General features: G+C 35.2%; 1 protein-coding gene across 2 annotated transcripts; it reads right to left on the reverse strand.

Moving 5' to 3' along the window:
• Positions 1 to 991: 991 nt before the first annotated feature.
• On the reverse strand, positions 992 to 12,026 carry LOC136223588 (transmembrane 9 superfamily member 5). 2 transcript variants are annotated; one of them, XM_066011680.1, is made up of 7 exons: positions 11,737 to 12,026; positions 11,606 to 11,646; positions 9,133 to 9,721; positions 7,187 to 7,318; positions 6,155 to 6,311; positions 4,031 to 4,515; positions 992 to 1,648 (listed from the first exon to the last, which is right to left on the reverse strand). In XM_066011680.1, exons 1-7 carry the CDS (start codon positions 11,874 to 11,876, stop codon positions 1,432 to 1,434), a joined length of 1,761 nt encoding a protein of 586 aa, XP_065867752.1. In that variant the 5' UTR covers positions 11,877 to 12,026; the 3' UTR covers positions 992 to 1,431. The 2 variants fall into 2 exon arrangements, with proteins under 2 accessions (XP_065867752.1, XP_065867753.1); XM_066011681.1 differs by having other exon boundaries at positions 11,592 to 11,646; positions 11,737 to 11,817.
• Between the last annotated feature and the right edge of the window lie 6,259 nt (positions 12,027 to 18,285).

The following is an 18,285-nucleotide window of genomic DNA, read 5'->3' on the forward strand; positions in this document are numbered from 1 at the left end:
GGGGATTAATAAGTGATTAATTGGATTTTTATTTTTGTATTTTTTTTGCATAAATACAATTAAAATATGTATTATACTATATAAAAACAATATAAAATGATTTAATGTAAAAAAAAACGTATATATTTGTAAGGTATATCCTTAAAACATGTCATAAAAATGATTTTAACAACAATATCCCTGAAACAATTTAAACAAATAAAAAAGAATGTTAATAAGTAATATAATTAACCGAAAACTATAAAACAGTACCCTTAAAATCTTCAATCATATCCGCTCAGACGGCTCTCCTGTGACCAAAAAACGCTCAGATAGCCCAAAAAACGCTCAAAGGATCCAAGTGAAAAAAATCGAAACTTCTCAATTTTAAGCATCTAAACAGACAGTATAAACAATAAACACTATATCCACTTAAACCCATTCAGTAAGTTTGAAATTTCCCTGCGTATCTTATTAATATTAATTATTATATATATATATATATATTGAAGAAAAATAACAACATACAAAGAAAGTAAAATAAAATTTGGAGCAACAGTACCCCACTCTACAAGTTCTGACAATGAATGAAAAGACCTAACTAAAACATGAGTCACTCCATTCGCAGAACAACCTATGAATCTGACACGTCATTGATACTAGAAATAAAAAATTTATAATCGTCTATAATTGAACCATAAGAAGAAAGAAAATATGTTTGATCCACATCACCTAAACCCTTGAGTTTGATCCACCTAAGAACCTCTCGAATACCAATAGTTTTACCTTCCCTAATCGGAAAGTTTCCAACAATACAAGAACGAAAAAATAATAAATATATATATAAGTTTACAGTTAAAATTCTAATCAATACATCATTTATTTTTAATAGAAATATCAAATTTATTATCAATTTTTATAGTAGATTTATACGAATTAAGCTTAGGATTTAATTTTTAAACTTGAGTCAGACTGAACTTGAGCTAACCGAATCCATTAACAGATCTAATAATAAGAATGTAAAAATTTTCTCGTCTATATTTATTGACAAAATCATAGCTCTTACAAAGAAGAAAATCATACATGTTATGTTACAACAAAAACTCAATCAAGTTTTTCTCCTTTACTCATTCTAACTTCTTCCCCTCTCCTCAATGCCCTTAAAAATGGGTTAAAAGAATCAAGTTCGCTTAATACATCTCTATACCTCTATATTTATCCCAAACATTCAACTACGGTCTCCTGTACTTTCAAAATGTCTTATTTACCTACATAACTTGTTTAAAATAACCTATTGATTCTGCGAAAGTGATCTATTAGCCTTCAATTTATCCAAAATTTCTCCTTGCTCAGCCACGTAGATTTTAGGGGATCAGTAGGTTACTTTAAACATGTTCAGAGGATAAATATAACGTTTTCAAAGTATAGGAGGCAGTAAGAATCAAAGTTCGTTCATTCACTCTTGACGGCATGGTAAATGTGGGAAACGAACATGAAAGAAGCTCGGAAAGCAACAGTAGAAAGAATCAAGAAAATTGCATAGCAAATGCAAGCATTATAGCCAATGAAGAAAGATAGTTGCAGCAAGCCATTCATGCTTGACCTTGCAAAGAAGAAGATGCCATAGCTAAACATGAAAATGGCTGGTGATCCACCACATAATGTAGATCTGCAACACATGGAAAACAAAACAAACTGTTACAAAAAATGTTCGGTGATATTGATTCCGAGGTGAAATTCGGTGCTTGTGGTGGTCTCTTGTGATTTATGAGTACTAAATTGATATTTTTAGTTGCTTTAACATAAAAAATTAAGCCCATATACAGTTTTTATGGAATTTTCGGTGTTTTCCAGTGACTAGTAGTGGGTGCTCAAGCCCCCCATGGATCTATCCCTGGGTATAGCAATCAATCACATTTGGTCTAATTTAGACGGAAATTAGCATGTATGTAAGGAGACCGTTAAATCACGTGTGAGATGATTGCTAATAAGATAGAGAAGAACTGGTATTCTCCAAGGTTGTAGAAGCGGAAAAAACAAATGATTTTCGAGTGTGAAATATTATATAGAAAATAGGCAACTAAGCTGGCAGACATAACAGTTGTGTTGCGATTAGCAATCATCAAAAGCAAACATTTAGCAGATCTCCTTATATACGCGCTAATTTCCATCTAAATTGGACCAAATGAGGCAACTAAGCATATATAACAGTTGTTTTGCGATTAGCAATCATTGAATGCAAACGTCGAGCGACTCTCCTCATATACACGCTAATTTCCATCTAAATTGGACCAAGTAAGACAACTAAGCAGATATAACATTTGTGTTATGATTAGTAATCATCAAACGCAAACATCTAGCGGGTCTCTCCTTATATACGCGTTAATTTCCATGTAATGGTTAAGAAAGACTAAATACATCAATCTCTTCTAAACTTGGTCCAGAAATTGATTTAACTGGACTTTAAAGATATCTCACTAAGCACTCCTGAACTTGCCTCAGGTGACATGATTAACCTCCTATCGCTACGTGACAGCGTAAGAGATGTGGCAACTTGAAGTTTGATCATTTTAATCAAGTTAAAGGGGCCAATAGGTCATTTAAAGCAAGTCTGCAGGCTAATATTTCACCCTAGATAGTTTAGAAAGGTCAATAGAACACTTTAAGTAAGTTCAGGGGTTAAAGCAGCATCTCCAATGTTCAAGGGGACAATCGTTTTTTCAGGGCAAGTTCAGGAAGACCTTGATGTATTTAGCTATTAAGAAACAAAGAAACTCCATATTTGGAAAAATACATCCATGGCCTCTCAATTTAGCGCTAGTAATATTATGGCTCCTAAACTTCCTTTTTTTACGAAAAATTCTTCAACTTTACTTTAATGTAACATAAAAGTCTAAATCAACAAAAATCCATTGAGAAACAAACGAAATGATGACATGGACAAGTTTGACTATATTATTGACTCTTTTTCTATTTATGTCACCATAAATTATTATGAAATATCTATACCAAAGTCATCATTTTGTTAACTTTTCAATGGATTTTTATTGATTCATAAGCAACGTAATTGAATGGTTTTTATTTCAAAAAATTGAGTGTAGACGCCACAATGTTAGTAGCGCTATAGATCAAAAACCATGAATGTAATTTATGCATTTGAAATTCCAAGAACATATCTGATTCCAATTATCTCAGAAGTATCCATAATAAACTAATGGCTTAACTCTTTATTCGGCCAAATAGTTCAATTGACCCCCTGAATTTTGGACATATCTCGTTAGCCTCGTTGAACTTGCTTAAAGTAACATAATTAACTCTCTATATCTTACATGGCAGAGCAAATCGAAGATTTAGACGAATTGAAATGGGCCAAATACATTTGTTTGCACCTTTTCTTGGCCCAAAACTTCAACTGTCCCTGAACTTTCAAAAGTTTCAAATGACCCCCTATTCTTGTCTAATTACATTGAATAACTCCCCATTTTTCAATAGAATTTGTTGAATGCATAAAATGGGAGACACACTCCGCCACATGTCAAAAAGAAAATGCCAAATAGACAAATAAATAGGAATTTTTGAAAGTTCACGGGGAAGTTGAAGTTTTGGGGTTATTGAATGCAATTGGACAAGAAAAAGAAGTTATTAAACGCAATTGGACACGAATAAGGGGTTATTGAATGCAATTGGACAATAATATGGGGTTATTGAACACAATTCAATAAGAATAGGGATCGTTTGGAACTTTTGAAAGTTCAAGAGGGTAGTTGAAGTTTTGGACCAACTACTAGGGCAACCGATGTATTAGGCCCCTTAAACTTGCTTAAATTAAAGTGATAGACGGTTCAACTTGCCCAAATCTCATTTTACTCTGCCGCATAGCATTTAGAGGTTAATTATGTCACATTAAAGAAGTTCAGAGACTAACGAGACATGCTTAAAATTCAGGGACAATCGGTTTTCGAACCAAGTTCAGACATCCCTTTATCTATTAACCCTAACTAGTAACTACAATAAATTAATAGACATGGCAATGAATTTTATGAAAACATACCTCCACCACCATTGATGATCTTCTGCAGAAAGCTGAATATAAGTCATCCCAATACTCAAGATTGAAGTAATCAACACAAGGATAATCAATGTAACAAACAAAATGCTAGGCAGAGTGTATATTTTGTATCCCCAAAGGCTTGCATACAAGTGGTGTAGCTCAAGAACAATGGCACTGCAAGTTAATAGACCTGTCAAAAACATCTGAGAAGGAGTTTTTCTGTACCATCCTAATTGAGGAATCTCTCTTGGGTACTTTTTTGTAGCAGAAGGTGCTTGAAATTCAGATCTGAACTTGAATCCAATCAATCCACCAAAGATTAGTAATGGTATAATTGAGAATATGCATATGAGAAGAATTGCCATGATTGTTCCGAATGGAAGTGCAGCTGTAGCTCCGTAGGATACAGCAATGATGTTCAGAATTGAAAATATTAGGAATAATGGAGCTAGGTATAGAATTCCAGTCAGAAGAACACTCTTTTTCTGAAATTGAAATTGTGCTTGTTAGACGACAAAAAAAAGCATAGAATGCGAGAAAAGAAAACACACCGATAAATTTTAGAGACGGTCACTTAAGTTTGGACAATATTCCCGGTAATTAGCATCAGTGGTCACAAAAGTTTGGACAATGTTCCCGAATCACAGAAGTTTAATCTGTCCCAATAAAGTCACTTTTAACGTTTTTCAGTCACCTTTTCACCAAAATTACTAACGTGGCATCTCAACATCACGTCAGCGCCACTTGGCATATTAAAAAATGTAAGTACACATTTTAATTGATAATTGATATGCCTCATAGGTTAATTTGTGGTTAAAATTTTAATTAACAATCCTTATTTACTTGATTTAATTTGTGGTTAATTTTTTTAATATGTCACATGATGTTGAGACATGTGATTATATGTCACGTAATCAATTTTGATGAAAAAATGATCTGAAAACGTTTAAAGTGACTTTATTGGGACAAAAACAAACTTAAGTGATTTTGTTGAGACAAATTAAACTTTTGTAACCTTTTGGAGACATTGTCCTAACTTCTGTGACCAGCGGCGTTAATTACCCCATTATTCCAGATGTAACTTTTATGCATGTAATTAACTCTTTATCTCACCGTTAACAGTTACCACCAACGCCCTCATTATACCCGCGCTCTTAGACATGAAATACGGTTCAACTTCTTGGCATATAAGGTAACTTTTATCCTTAAAAGTTATAAATAGCTCTTCATTTAATGAGAGACGAGTTTGATTTTTTTGACGAAAGTTGATCTGACTTTGACATCAGAGTGTTTGTGGAAAAAAAAACACTCTTTCCTCATTGCAACAGGTACTCTGCACCTTATTAAGGCAAAGGAATTGGTCTCCTCAAAGTTATTAATCTCATGATTAATACCTTCGTTATAAGGACGTCAACGGTCATTTCAAGATTATTAATCGCATGATTAATACCTTCATCATAAGAAGTTCAACGGTCATCTCAAGGTTATTAATCTCACAATTAATAACTTCATCATTTCAAAAATCATCAATCTCTCACAAAAGTTTATTTTTTATCAATAATAACTCATTTTGCTTTTTGTACCAATAAAGTCACTTCGAACATTTGCAGGAAATGCTGACTACAACGCTTAGTCAATTCAACCAGGTCATGTAAACGCTACATGTATTAATTTACTGTAGCGTGACACTCATTTACTAGGTTAGTTAGATTACCTGAGATTAAATGAAGGTTGAGAGATAAGAGTTTGAACATTTTCATGCCAAATTGTGATAAAAAAAATACTAACTGGGGCGCTTAGTCAATTCAACCAGGCCACGTAATCGTCGTGTGTATTAATTTACTGCCACTTTTCACTCATTTTCTCTTTCAACCTTAATGAACTTAACTAACCTAGTAAATGAGTGCCACGCGGCAGTAAAATAATACATGTGGCGCTTAGTGACTGGGTTGAATTGACTAAGCGTCCTAGTCAACATTACTGGTGAAAATTTGGCCTGAAAACGTTCAAAGTGACTTTGTTAACACGAAATAAACTTTTATAATCTTATTGGGACATTGTCCAAATTTAAGTGATCATCGATGCAGTTTACTCAGACACACACTGTTATAAAAAGATTCTCACCCATCCAGTTTCAGCAAAGTAACAGTGAAAAGAAGCAGCAGAGTAACCTCCAACCACAGATGTAAGGGCATAAACCAGAACAAAGCATGTGCATAAAGCTCCACGGTTGTACGGGTAAAGTACACCAGCAAATGCCAAGATGAATAAGAAACAGACCCTGTAAGAAAAGTGGCATCAGATTTGTAGCTGTTAGGAATTGGATCGGAATCCGGTATTAATTACACAAGTTCGTTATATGTGGTTCGGTTAATTTTGCCTATGCTCACTGGTAGAGAAGTACTATCGCTGAATCAAGATTACAAAATTTGTTTAAACTCTCACCATACGGAGCCCCTAAAGTTGTCCATTTTGGTGACTTCCCCCTCCGAACTTAAGGAACAATCCATTAGCCACTCCAACTCCTTGAAAGTGACATAACGTGCCCCTTATTTTTTGTTATATTTTGATCACACGTCTTTTGGTTGACTTCCTAGATGCAAGTTGGAATGGCTAATGCGTTGTCCCTTAAGTTCGGGAGGGAAAGTGACCAGAATGGACAACTTTAGGGGACTCCATATGGTTTAGGCCTTTCTAAAACTTTCTTACTTCCGTCTCTCTAAAATCCCATCAAACTACAATTATTACAGGCAGGGGCAGAGACAGGGAGTGCCAGGGGGGACTGGCCCCCAGCCTCCGGAATCACCCCTATCAGCAATGCTTCCGGCCCCCTGTCTTCGGCAAATTAAGGGTTTCGGATGCAAGATGGGCCCCCAAAATTATCTGCTGGAAAAACTTTAGCTCAGAAAAGGGTAGTTAGTATAAAATTGGACCACGCAACGAAGCAATCCTGTATTCGCCACCACTAATTACAAGGAAGAATCAGATGGCTAAAAAGGTTGTCTTTGTGAATAAAGGAAACGGTCAGACCATGTTCGTAAACTTTTAAACCAAAAATCGTCTTTACGAATACTTAAAATCACAATATTTATTTCGTACTTTCCGCTTTAAGAAATTACAAAATGCAAGAAAGGTTGAGTTCCCATGTTGACTCACATTGCAAACAGTTGAGTTCCTGTGCCCAAGACAGCACAAAACAATGACATGTTTTTAGGATGTCTGAAAACATCACCATGAATGTATTTCCAGCCTACCTCTTTATCTTCTTCATCGTCTCCGCTAGAACACCTGAAATACACAAAAAAATAAACTCAAAACTGAAAATCATGTTTCTGAACTTTGTAGATGTTTTATGAACTCCTTAACTTGTTTCAAAATGACATGTTTACCTCTTAAAGTCCTACGTGATAAAGCAAAGTGAATGTCGGGACAAATTGAAACATGTATCACTTTAAGCAAATTCGAGAGACTAATAGATCACTTTAAGCAGGTTCAAGGCGAATTCGCTAATAGATTACTTATCACAAGTTCAAGTGACTAATGAGACATCTCCAAAATTCGAGTAGCCATTCGGATCGGACCACTTAGCCAAGTATAAACAACCTGTCTGATCCGTTAAACCAACATAAATTGATGGCTAAATACATCACCGCCTAAACTTGCTCAAAAAATTCAGTTGGCCTCTTAAACTTTGGAGATGTCTTATTAGCCGCATGAAATGATCTATTGACCCTTTGAATCTACTCAAAAGCCTCCTGAACTTACTAAAAGTGACTTATTCACCCTTTGAACTTGGTTAAAATGATACGCGCTTTAACTTACCCAAATCTTTACTTATGCTGTCACGTAGCAACAAGGGAGTTAATCGTTTTATAGGCTTAATACCTTCCTAGGCCCCTCAAGTTGTCCCAATACTGCAATTGACCCCCCGAACTTAGACTTGTGACAACTAAGCCCCTCAACTTGCTTATTTGGAGGGTCAGTTGCAGTATTAGGACAACTTGAGGGGGCTAGGAAGGTATTAAACCCATTTTATATTTAGCAAATTCAGGAGCTAATGAGATAGCCTTAAAGTTCAGGAGGTCAATCGATCTTTTGAGCTAAGTTCAGCAAATCCTCATATATTCAGCCTAAATTGATAGAATTCACCGGGTTAATAGATCACTTAAATAATTAATAGACAATTTTAAGCAAATTCAACAGGTTAATAGATTACTTTAAACAAGTTCAACAAGTCAATAAATCACTCTAAGCAAGTTCAAGGGACTAATGAGATATCTCCAAAGATTAAAAAGCCGAACAGATTATGGCTTAATACATCATAGGGGGCGCTCAACTTTGGAGATGTCTCATTTTTTCCCTGATCTTGCTTAAAATAACTATTGACCACTTGAACTTGCTTAAAGTGACATATTGCCCCCTAAACTTACTTAAAGTGACCTATTGGCCCCTTCAATTTCCTTAAGGTCATACACGCTTCAACATGCTCAATCCTTTCTTCCTCTGCCACGTAGGACTTATGTAACTTTAAGCAAGTTCAGAGAATCAATACACCATTTTAACCAAGTTCAATGGGCCAAAAATCACTTTAACCAAGTTCAACGGGCTAATGAGATATCTCCAAAGATCATGAAGCTGAACAGATTGTGGTTTAATACATCAGGGGGCCTGAACTTTGGAGATGTCTCATTTTTCCCCTGAACTTCCTTAAAATAACCTATTGATTACTTGAACTTGCTTAAAGTAACATATTGCCCCCTAAACTCACTTAAAGTGGCCTACTGCCCCCGAACTCGTTTAAAATGATATGTGCTTCAACTTGCTCGAATCTTCTCTTACTCTGCCACATAGCACTTAGGGGTTACTCAAATCTTCTCTTGCTTAAAGTGATACACGCTTCAACTTGCTCAAATTTTCTCCTACTCTGAAATTTAAGGATGTCCCATTGGTAGGGGTGTGCATCAGTTCGGTTTAACGTATACCGAACGACATCCTTAAATTTCAGAGAGCAATCGATTTTTTGGCCAAGTTTAGAGTGCTCCTGACGTATTAATCCCGACATAAATTGATCTAGAAAAGAGAATTCAATTCAGCATTCTTACTTTCTCAAATCATTCTTAAGACGACGCATAAAAAGCCCCGTAAGCAATCCCATCAACAGCAAAATTATGACAACCGAATTAACAAACGAGAACCAATGAATCTGCTGGTGAATTGGCATTAACGAAGCCCTTGAATATCTGTTCATCCTTGTCTCAAATGAAGCTGAAGTTCCATTCCATAGAACTGAATAACTAAACTCAACATCTACATCCACATCCTCAGTTATATCCACACTATGATTCGGATCACTGAAACCACTTACTTCAATGACTCGATCACCATTGTAAACAACATCAAACTGCACATGTTTAAACAGAAAAAATCTCAATTTTTTCTCATCAGGAACCCAACTTTGTTCTTCAACTTTCCCAATGAAGCCCCATAATGGAAGATCATCAAAGTACATTTGAAAGTAAAATTCATTGAGAATAGCGTCTCTGAATCTCATAATATCATCTAAATTAAGTTTCTTGTTGCAAATTGTGATCCCAGTTTTGTCCTCCCTGAATTTCAAATTGTATAAACTACTGCTCAGACGATCCCCGTTCAAGACTTCACCCAACGTTTCTTGCTTTAGAATTACATTTTCTGCAAAAACCCAAAACAAAACAAGGTCCAATTAAGAGTAGAGGTGGAAATTGTGTACACAACCCGACAACATGACAGGAAATTGGGTTAGTGTTTTATTAAACAAGGTCATTTCTGAGTTGACACAAAATTGACACATAAAGTTTTAGATTGAGTTAGGGTTTATGACCGGGTAAAAAGCATCCATGGTTACTGAAGTTTTGTCATTGTCTCAACATGGTCATTAAACTTTAAAAACAGACAATAAAGTCACTAAAAGTTTTGCTCCTCCGGCTACAATAAAGTTGCTGGCTGTTTTAGTTTCCATGTGGCGCCGGAATAAAGACACATGGACACTAAAACAGCCATTGCGACTTTATTGTGGCTGGAGCAAAATTTTAGTGACTTTATTGTCCTATTTTAACGTTTATTAACCATGTTGTGACAATGAACAAACTTCAGTGACCGTGGTTGCTTTTTAGTCGTTTATGACCCCATCGGTCTTTATTTACTAGGTATTAGAGAGCCTTGGATTCAATGTTAGATCACCCGTTGATATTTATGATGCTCAAAATAGATTGGGCGTGAGGAGGGAGGTGTGTTAAACAGCACATGTTGTTAATTAGGGAGCTATATGACTCCTTATATATATATATATATATATATATATATATATATATATATATATGAAGAAAATCCCCGTTTGAAGTACCTTTAGAGATGAGTTAGGCTCTCGAAATTGACACGAATATTCAACATTATTATTATATTCTCTCATATTTTTACATGTCACCTTAATAGAAGTAATAAAATTATAACTATCACTCTCGAATACGACTCTAACCTCTCATATTTATATATACCGTTTTTAATATAGGTAGTAAAATAACATATGACCTATGAACATGTTACACAAAGCAAACATACTATAAGCGGATTAGACACTTAAGTTAACCTCCTAATCTAAAAATGACACAAATAATTACCTAAATACATCAAGGCCCCGGAATTTGGGAAAATTGATTGACCCCCTCAACTTTAAGAATGTCTTACTAACCATTAAACCTGCTTAATATGACATGATTAAGCCCCTTACTTCTACGTGGCATCCTAAAAAAGGAAATTTTGGCAAGTTGAAGCGCACATCACTTTCTTAAAGGTTTCTGAAGCCAATAAGTCATTTTAAGAAATTTAGGACTAACACGTCACTTTAAGTAAACTTCACTTTAACTAAGTTCACAAGGCTAATAAGAAATCTCTAAAATTTAAGGAGTCAATCGATTTTTTAACATAGGTAGTAAAAATTACATGTCATAAGCTAACATTGTATGAAAACGGCACTAATCCAATAGGTTAGCATGTATTCGGATACATTTGGATTGGTTTAGAATTGACTCGTTTGATACTAATCCCATAATTAACAATAGGAGCACAACCCATTTACACAAATTGCCAGTCATTTTACCCCTGAACTTACGGGGCTATCTATTTGCCCCCTCAACTATTGACAATAGGAGCACAACCCATTAGTACAAGTGTTCTTGAAATTATTGGATCCAACCTGCATATATGTACACAATTTAGAAGGGGTTAAAGCCATATGCAATGTTTACAAGACAACTTGTGTACAGTCAACTTGTTTTAGTAGTGCACGACCCTTTTTATTATGATCTTATATGTCATGATTAATTCGTTATAATGAAAAGAGAGAGTTGCTAATACCACTTTTAAATAGTTTTAAATAGTTGAGTTGAGGGGTAAATAGATCATCGCAAGGGGTAAAATGACCAAAATTGACAAGTTGAGGGGCCGCTTATGTTTACGCCTTAAAAGTATCTAATATCCAGAAAGAAAGAAAGAACAAAATAGATAAAGATGTCTTGTTAAATACCTAAAGAGGCTAACCTGGACGACAGAAGGGCAAATCATAGTATTGATAAGTCTCACTGCAACACCCAGATCCAAAAATTATATATTTCCAAAGACAGTCAGCTTAATATATAACCAATGAAGGTAACATTTCAAGAAATGGGTACCTGGGATTCTGCAAAGGACCAATTTTGTTGACGAAGAGAGGAACGGAATCTCCTACATTGTACCGGTGATCGGCCGACGAAGAGGTGGCGGATCGGATTGAGAAGGTAAAAAGTGCATAAATTAAGAAAGGAATTTGCATTTTCTTCAATTGAATCGCAGAAATGTTGCAATGGTGGATCAGTTGGAGAAGTCAAACAACATTTCCCATGTTTTTGGGGTCTCTCGCGGACATAGAAAGCTCTGAATGTCGAGATGGGACGACACGCCGTTTGAAGTGGTTAAGTTAAGCTTGTCATTCTTTCCGATTGGTATGATTCTTTTATTTTTAAGACAAAAGGCGGACTCAACTTTCGTTGGTGTAAGGATGATTGATCATTGATTTTGTTATGAATTCGACATTTATTTAATTTTTTTATTGAGTTTGGACGATACGAGCCTTTGAGAGATTCGGCGTGTTGACGTAGACATTTTCACTTCTGTGCGGATAAATAAAAAAATAACTTTTTTAATTAAGGGAGAAAAAGTAAAAAGTAAAAAAAAAATTACAGAAACAATTTCCACTCAGTTCTTTCAAACTCGTTTTCAAGTTGGAAATCGAGCTTGGAAGAACCTGCTAAAAATGAATTGCTAAAAATGAATTTTGATGTTAGGAAGAAAATCGATTTGGTGAATCTAATGCTTCAAATCGCGAAATAGGAAAGGAGAATATTAAGTATGGAAGAACCTACTGGGAATTGATTTCTATAAAAAAAAATTACTTTACTCTATCTTTCCTGGTCAATAAATTATTATTTTTATTTATCCACATTAATAGACCTAACTGTCCTAACGATGCGTGTCATCCAAACTCGACGAAAAAGTTAAATAATGACGGAATTCATAACAGAATCAATGATTAAGAGGTCAATATGAAAAAATAATTGATCAGTGGCTTGATCCTTAAAACATGCAAAAATTCGGAAACTTAATTATGTTTTTTTTTTTTTTGCTTATTTTTAATTGAAGTGTTTTCTTTTCTTTAAAAAAATTAAGTGTTTTCTTTTTCTTAATATTTTAGAGCATTCTGAATTTGTTTTTTTTTTTAAAATTGATTGGTGTTAGTCTTATGCATTAACTGATACTGAAATTAAGTAACAAAGAACATGGTCTAAACTCATTATTCCACTAAAGTTATACGGCTATTTTTTTTTTTTACTGAAAAAAAAAACTGAACTGGATGCTACTGAACATAATTCTACTGAAACTGAAATAATAATATAATCCTTTAAAAATAGCAATAATTAAATAAAATGCTTATAAAAATAATAATGGTTCTAATAATAATAATAATAAATAAATATAATTATAATAAGTAATGATAAATTACTGAACTAAACTGATTACTGAACTGGATACTACTGAACTGAATTGATTGATACTGAAATTAAGTAACAAAGAACAGGGCCTATCTAGAAAGAGTTGATGGTATAAGACACGATGATAACTTGTTTAGATGGAAAAGTCTAATTTGTCCCTCATATTTTATTATTACTATTTGGTGTGTTTTGAAAATTCAATAAAATGTTCCAAATATTTCTCAAATTAATTTTAATTTTGAATGTTTGGAAACTTAAGTTTGCCCGTATATTATTGTAATATCAATATGGAATGAAATTAATTAAATTAAATTTATCATCTTAAATATATTAGTTATTTTATTTTTGTTTTGCAAATTTAATATAGTGTTCCAAGTATTTCTCAAGTTATTATGATAGATTAAATTTAATTAATTTCATTTGACATTGATACTACAATAATATATGAGTCTATTTAAATTTGGAATGGGTAAGGGGGTTATTTGTCACAAGTCTAAGTTCGGAGGGTCAGTTGCTGGGGGGCTAGGAAGGTATTAGGTCATGTTCTTTATTACTTAATTGCAGTATCAATCAGTTCAGTAATTAGTTCATTTCAGTAGCATTCAGTTCAGTTCAGTAATTTATCATTACTTACTATTTGTTATAATAATTATTATTATTAGAACCATTATTATTTTTATTTTAATTATTGCTATTTTTGAAGGATTATATTATTATTTCAATTTTAGTAGAATTCAGTTCAGTTTTTTTCAATAAAAAAGAACAGATCATTTGGCCTAAAATGAATTATTTTATCATTATCCATAGATACTAAACATGATCTCAATCTTTTATCCTTACTTGTATCCTATTCCAGGGGACTATATTTATCCCCCACCTAAAAAAAAGTCAATTAAAACAAGCATAAGTTCAGCTTCTTATCCCTCAGACTAATCCTTATTGGCTTTCCCTTTTTTTAATACTATCTAATTGCTCGGTTCGAGTCTTATTAAGTGAATTTTTTTATTATTAAAGTTTTATTAGTAGATTTAGGCCTTATTTGACAACTCATTTAATCATTTAAATTAAAATGTTAATTACTTATTTAATTTAAGTGTATTTGAAAGAGTTATTTCTCCACCACTTAAATTATTCAATTAAATTAAAAATCACTTTTTTTATTAAAAGCAGGCAGCTGATCAGTACCCCCAAAAGAACACCCGAAACCAGGGCCAATATTATTAAGAGAAAGAAAACGAAACAAAGTATTCAAAGGAAAACAAATCAAGTGAAACAGTAAAACATGACGTCCACCTAAATTACAATAGAAAAACGAAGAACAGAACAGCGGAAGCTCGTTCCACCAAACATGTTCAGAAGTTGTTCGGTCATAATTGGCTAAAGCATCAACGCACTGATTGCCTTCGCGGAAGATGTGCGACGTAACCAGACGGAGAGAGTCAAGACGGTGTAAATAGAACAACCAGTCTTGCCGAAGCAACCATGGGACTGTTAGAGCTCTGCTGCGAAGGAAAGACACGACGTAGGTTGAATCCGATTCAAGCCAGACCTGTGTACAGCCCCTAGAGATAGCCGTTTTGATAGCAAAGATCGTAGCTGATAATTCCGCCAAGTAAGAGAACGTTGGTGGGAGCGGGTAAGCAAACGCTCCAATAAAGCTTCTGTTTGTTCCTTTGAAAATACTGTCGCACCCCGCCTTACCCGGGCAGTCGATCATTGAAGCGTATGTATTGACTTTTATCCATCCCAGCGGAGGAGGTTGCCAGCATACCGGTAGAATACGAGGCGATTTATAAGGCCGATAAGGGATCCCCAAGCTCATTCAAGGTATGTGCTTCGACTGAAGAGTTCCAAGAAGAACCAAAACCAAATGTTGAAGCCTCTCTAATAGCTTGCCACAACCTGCACAGATAGATAGAAATGTTAGGGAGTTCGGATTTGAATATCCTCTTATTCATGGCGGACCAGATTATCCAAACTGTACTAACAACTACAGCAGACCACAAAGCTTTTATCTGAGACCCGAATTTCTGGTCAGCAGCGAAAATAAAAATCACTTATTTTGATAAGTCAAAATATTTAACTTAACATTTTAAATTAAATAATATCAACTAATATTTTTATATCAGCATTTATTTTTAGTATTTATCAAACAGTTATATCATTTAATATTTTCAGCACTTATAAATTTAACACTTAAAATTTAGTACTTATTCTTTTAGCACTTAATTTTCGATAAGACAGCGTCCATAACTCTACATGTCTAGTTTAAATTAAGCTTACATATTATCAATTAAAATAGGTTTAATACATTATTTGCCCCTGAACTTGTCCAAAAAGATACGCGATATCTCGAAAAAGTTAAATGTGTGAAGAATATAGACCAAAAAGTCCTTGTTGGAGATAAGGATATGAAGGAACGATGGGGGTCCTATTTTGATGATTTATTTAATGGAGACCGCGGACAAGATGTTGGAGATATAAGTATCCCTCACGATATGATAAATCGTGACTGCATGCGGAGAATTCAAAAAGGTGAAGTCAAAATGACATTAAATAAGATGAGATTGAAGAAAGCAATAGGAATTGATGGCATCACCCATTGAGATTTGGAGATGTTTGGGAGAGAGAGTGTCACGTCCGTATCTAAATTTCTAGAATTTATATTTTTATATTAGTATATATTGTAATTATTGGGTGTGTGAAGTTAATTTGGTACTATAGAAAAAGTTTGGAGTTAATTTGAGGGTTTTATGTGTAAAATAAAGGTTTAGGGTAATTTTTAAAGATTATATAAAGATGGAGGACCAAATAGGGTCTTTGCCGGATTTGGGATATATATGCCAAATCTCCAGCGGCCTTCTACTCTATTCTTTTCTTTTTCCTTTTCTTCTTCTTTCTGCTTCTTCTGCAGATTCATCGATCCTGAACCGTTTTTCCACTGTTTCTATGATTTACAGAGATTCGACCGTCCGAATCACTCGAAATTTAAAATATAGTATCCTTATATATAGATCTAAGTCCTAACCGAAGAGTTTTTGAGTTTCAGCAGTGTTTGGAGGGGAAATGTCTTAGATAAAATTTAGAGGCGAATTGAACGGGTGTGTTTTCTTTAATTAATAGCAAAGGTAAGTAACTTTTTTGATTAAAGATTGGTTAGCGAGGAAGGGTAAGCGACGGACATCCCAGCTATGCTGGCACCCCCACCACAGACCCAAAAAAGCCCCGAACCAAATTTATTAAAAGAGTAAATAAATGTCATAATACAAAAAGAAAAAAGAATAAAATGAAGCTAAAGAATTAGGAAAAGCGATAAACGCAACGTCCTACACGATCATGAAAAAAGACCGATCCACAAAAATCTGGGACAACATCCCACCAAGTCGAAGCTGTTGCCGTCCGTCCATAATTTGCAAGCGAATCCGCAACATGATTTCCTTCACGAAAAATATGAGAGACCACAAAAGCCACAGAATCGGTCTGATTTAAACAATTGAACCATTTTTGTCTAAGCAACCAAGGGACCAAACAAGATTTAGATTTGAACATCTGCACAACATACATTGAGTCGCTTTCAAGCCAAATTTTCCGCCAACCTTTGCTGATAGCCATGTCAATGGCGTAAATAGCAGCAGATAGTTCAGCAAGATAAGCAAAGGAACTTTCAATCGGAAAGGCAAACGCACCAAGGCACATGCCAGTATGCGAGCGATAAATACCTCCGCAACCCGCAGGACCAGGAGCACCCATGACAGACGCATCAGTATTGATCTTAATCCAATCCCTCGGAGGTGGTTGCCAAAAAATCGGAGTAATGTGCGGAGCCTTAGCAAGACGCTTTTCAATCCCGAGCTCACCTAAGATTTGAAGTTCAACTAGCGAATTCCAAACAGAGCCCCGTCCAGTGTGAGCAGATTCACGAACAGCTCCCCAAATCCGTCTCAGCGTGATGGAAGTATCAACCCTCTCATCCTTAAAAATGGACCTATTACGAGCAAGCCATAGAGCCCAAATTGTATTAACAATTGCAGCCGCCCATAAATCAGCGATTTGAGTACTGAAACGTTGAATAACAGCATGATCAACTAGATTCTTAAGAGTCGAGTCTGTGTTAATTCGTCTTCCAAACAATGAGCTAACACCATGCCAAATAAATTTGGAAAACCGATAGGAGACAAAAAGGTGGTCCAACGTTTCAGAATCTAACAAGCACAAACTGCAACGAGAAACAACTTGACAGCCACGCAACTGAAGCTGATCATGTGTTGGCAAATACCCAAGATAAGCCCGCCATCCAATAAGCGAGTGTGCAGGAGGAACACTCTGACACCTTAAAAAACGACTCCAAGGCTGTTGAGTAGGAGGAAATCTAAGCCAAGTGTACAAGAGCTTAACAGTTAAAACCCCACTCGTAGCAGGCTTCCAAACACAAATATCAACATCGTCCCTACCCCGCCTAATATTCCGCAATCTATTCTCCACATCCGCAGGTAACACGGGCAGATTGTGCCAATTATTACCATCCAAATAATCCTCCACCAAATCAAAACAACGACGCTGTTGACTAGCAGATAGGCCAACCTGTGCAGCCAGTGAAGGACGCATCCAGGCCCCATTCCAAAAATTAAGTTCAGAGTGCTGACCAATCCACCAAAAACAGTGATGCTCAACTTCAGAATAAATGGATTTTATCGAGCCCCAAATAGAAGAATTCATGATATAATGTCGTGACTGTCCCGCTTTATTGAGAAAACGAGTTCTAAGTAAGTTAAAGCAGAGAGACTTTTCTTGAAGAAGACCCCAAGCCATCTTTTCATTCAACGCTTTGTTTAGAATAGATAGATTCTTGATTCCAAGACCTCCATCCTTGAAGTTTTGACAACAAATTTTCCAAGGGACAGTGACAAGCTTCTTGCAATTAATGGACCCAGACCAAATAAAATTCCTCATATGCCTAGTCATACGTGTAAGCAGCGCAGAGGGCCACTTATAAATGCTAAAAGAGTGAATGAAGCTACCAGTAATTACAGAATTTACCAGAGCCACTCTCCCAGCCATAGACAAACAATGCCCTTTCCATTTAGCAAAGTGAGCAAGCACCCTATCCATCAAACTAGTCAGATGTCGTGTCTTTGGTAAACCAAAAAACAAAGGGACTCCAAGATAGCGAAATGGAACAGACCCTTGACGAAT

The sequence above is a fragment of the Euphorbia lathyris genome, chromosome 3, assembly GCF_963576675.1.
Source record: "Euphorbia lathyris chromosome 3, ddEupLath1.1, whole genome shotgun sequence".
In the NCBI taxonomy this organism is placed as follows: domain Eukaryota; kingdom Viridiplantae; phylum Streptophyta; class Magnoliopsida; order Malpighiales; family Euphorbiaceae; genus Euphorbia; species Euphorbia lathyris.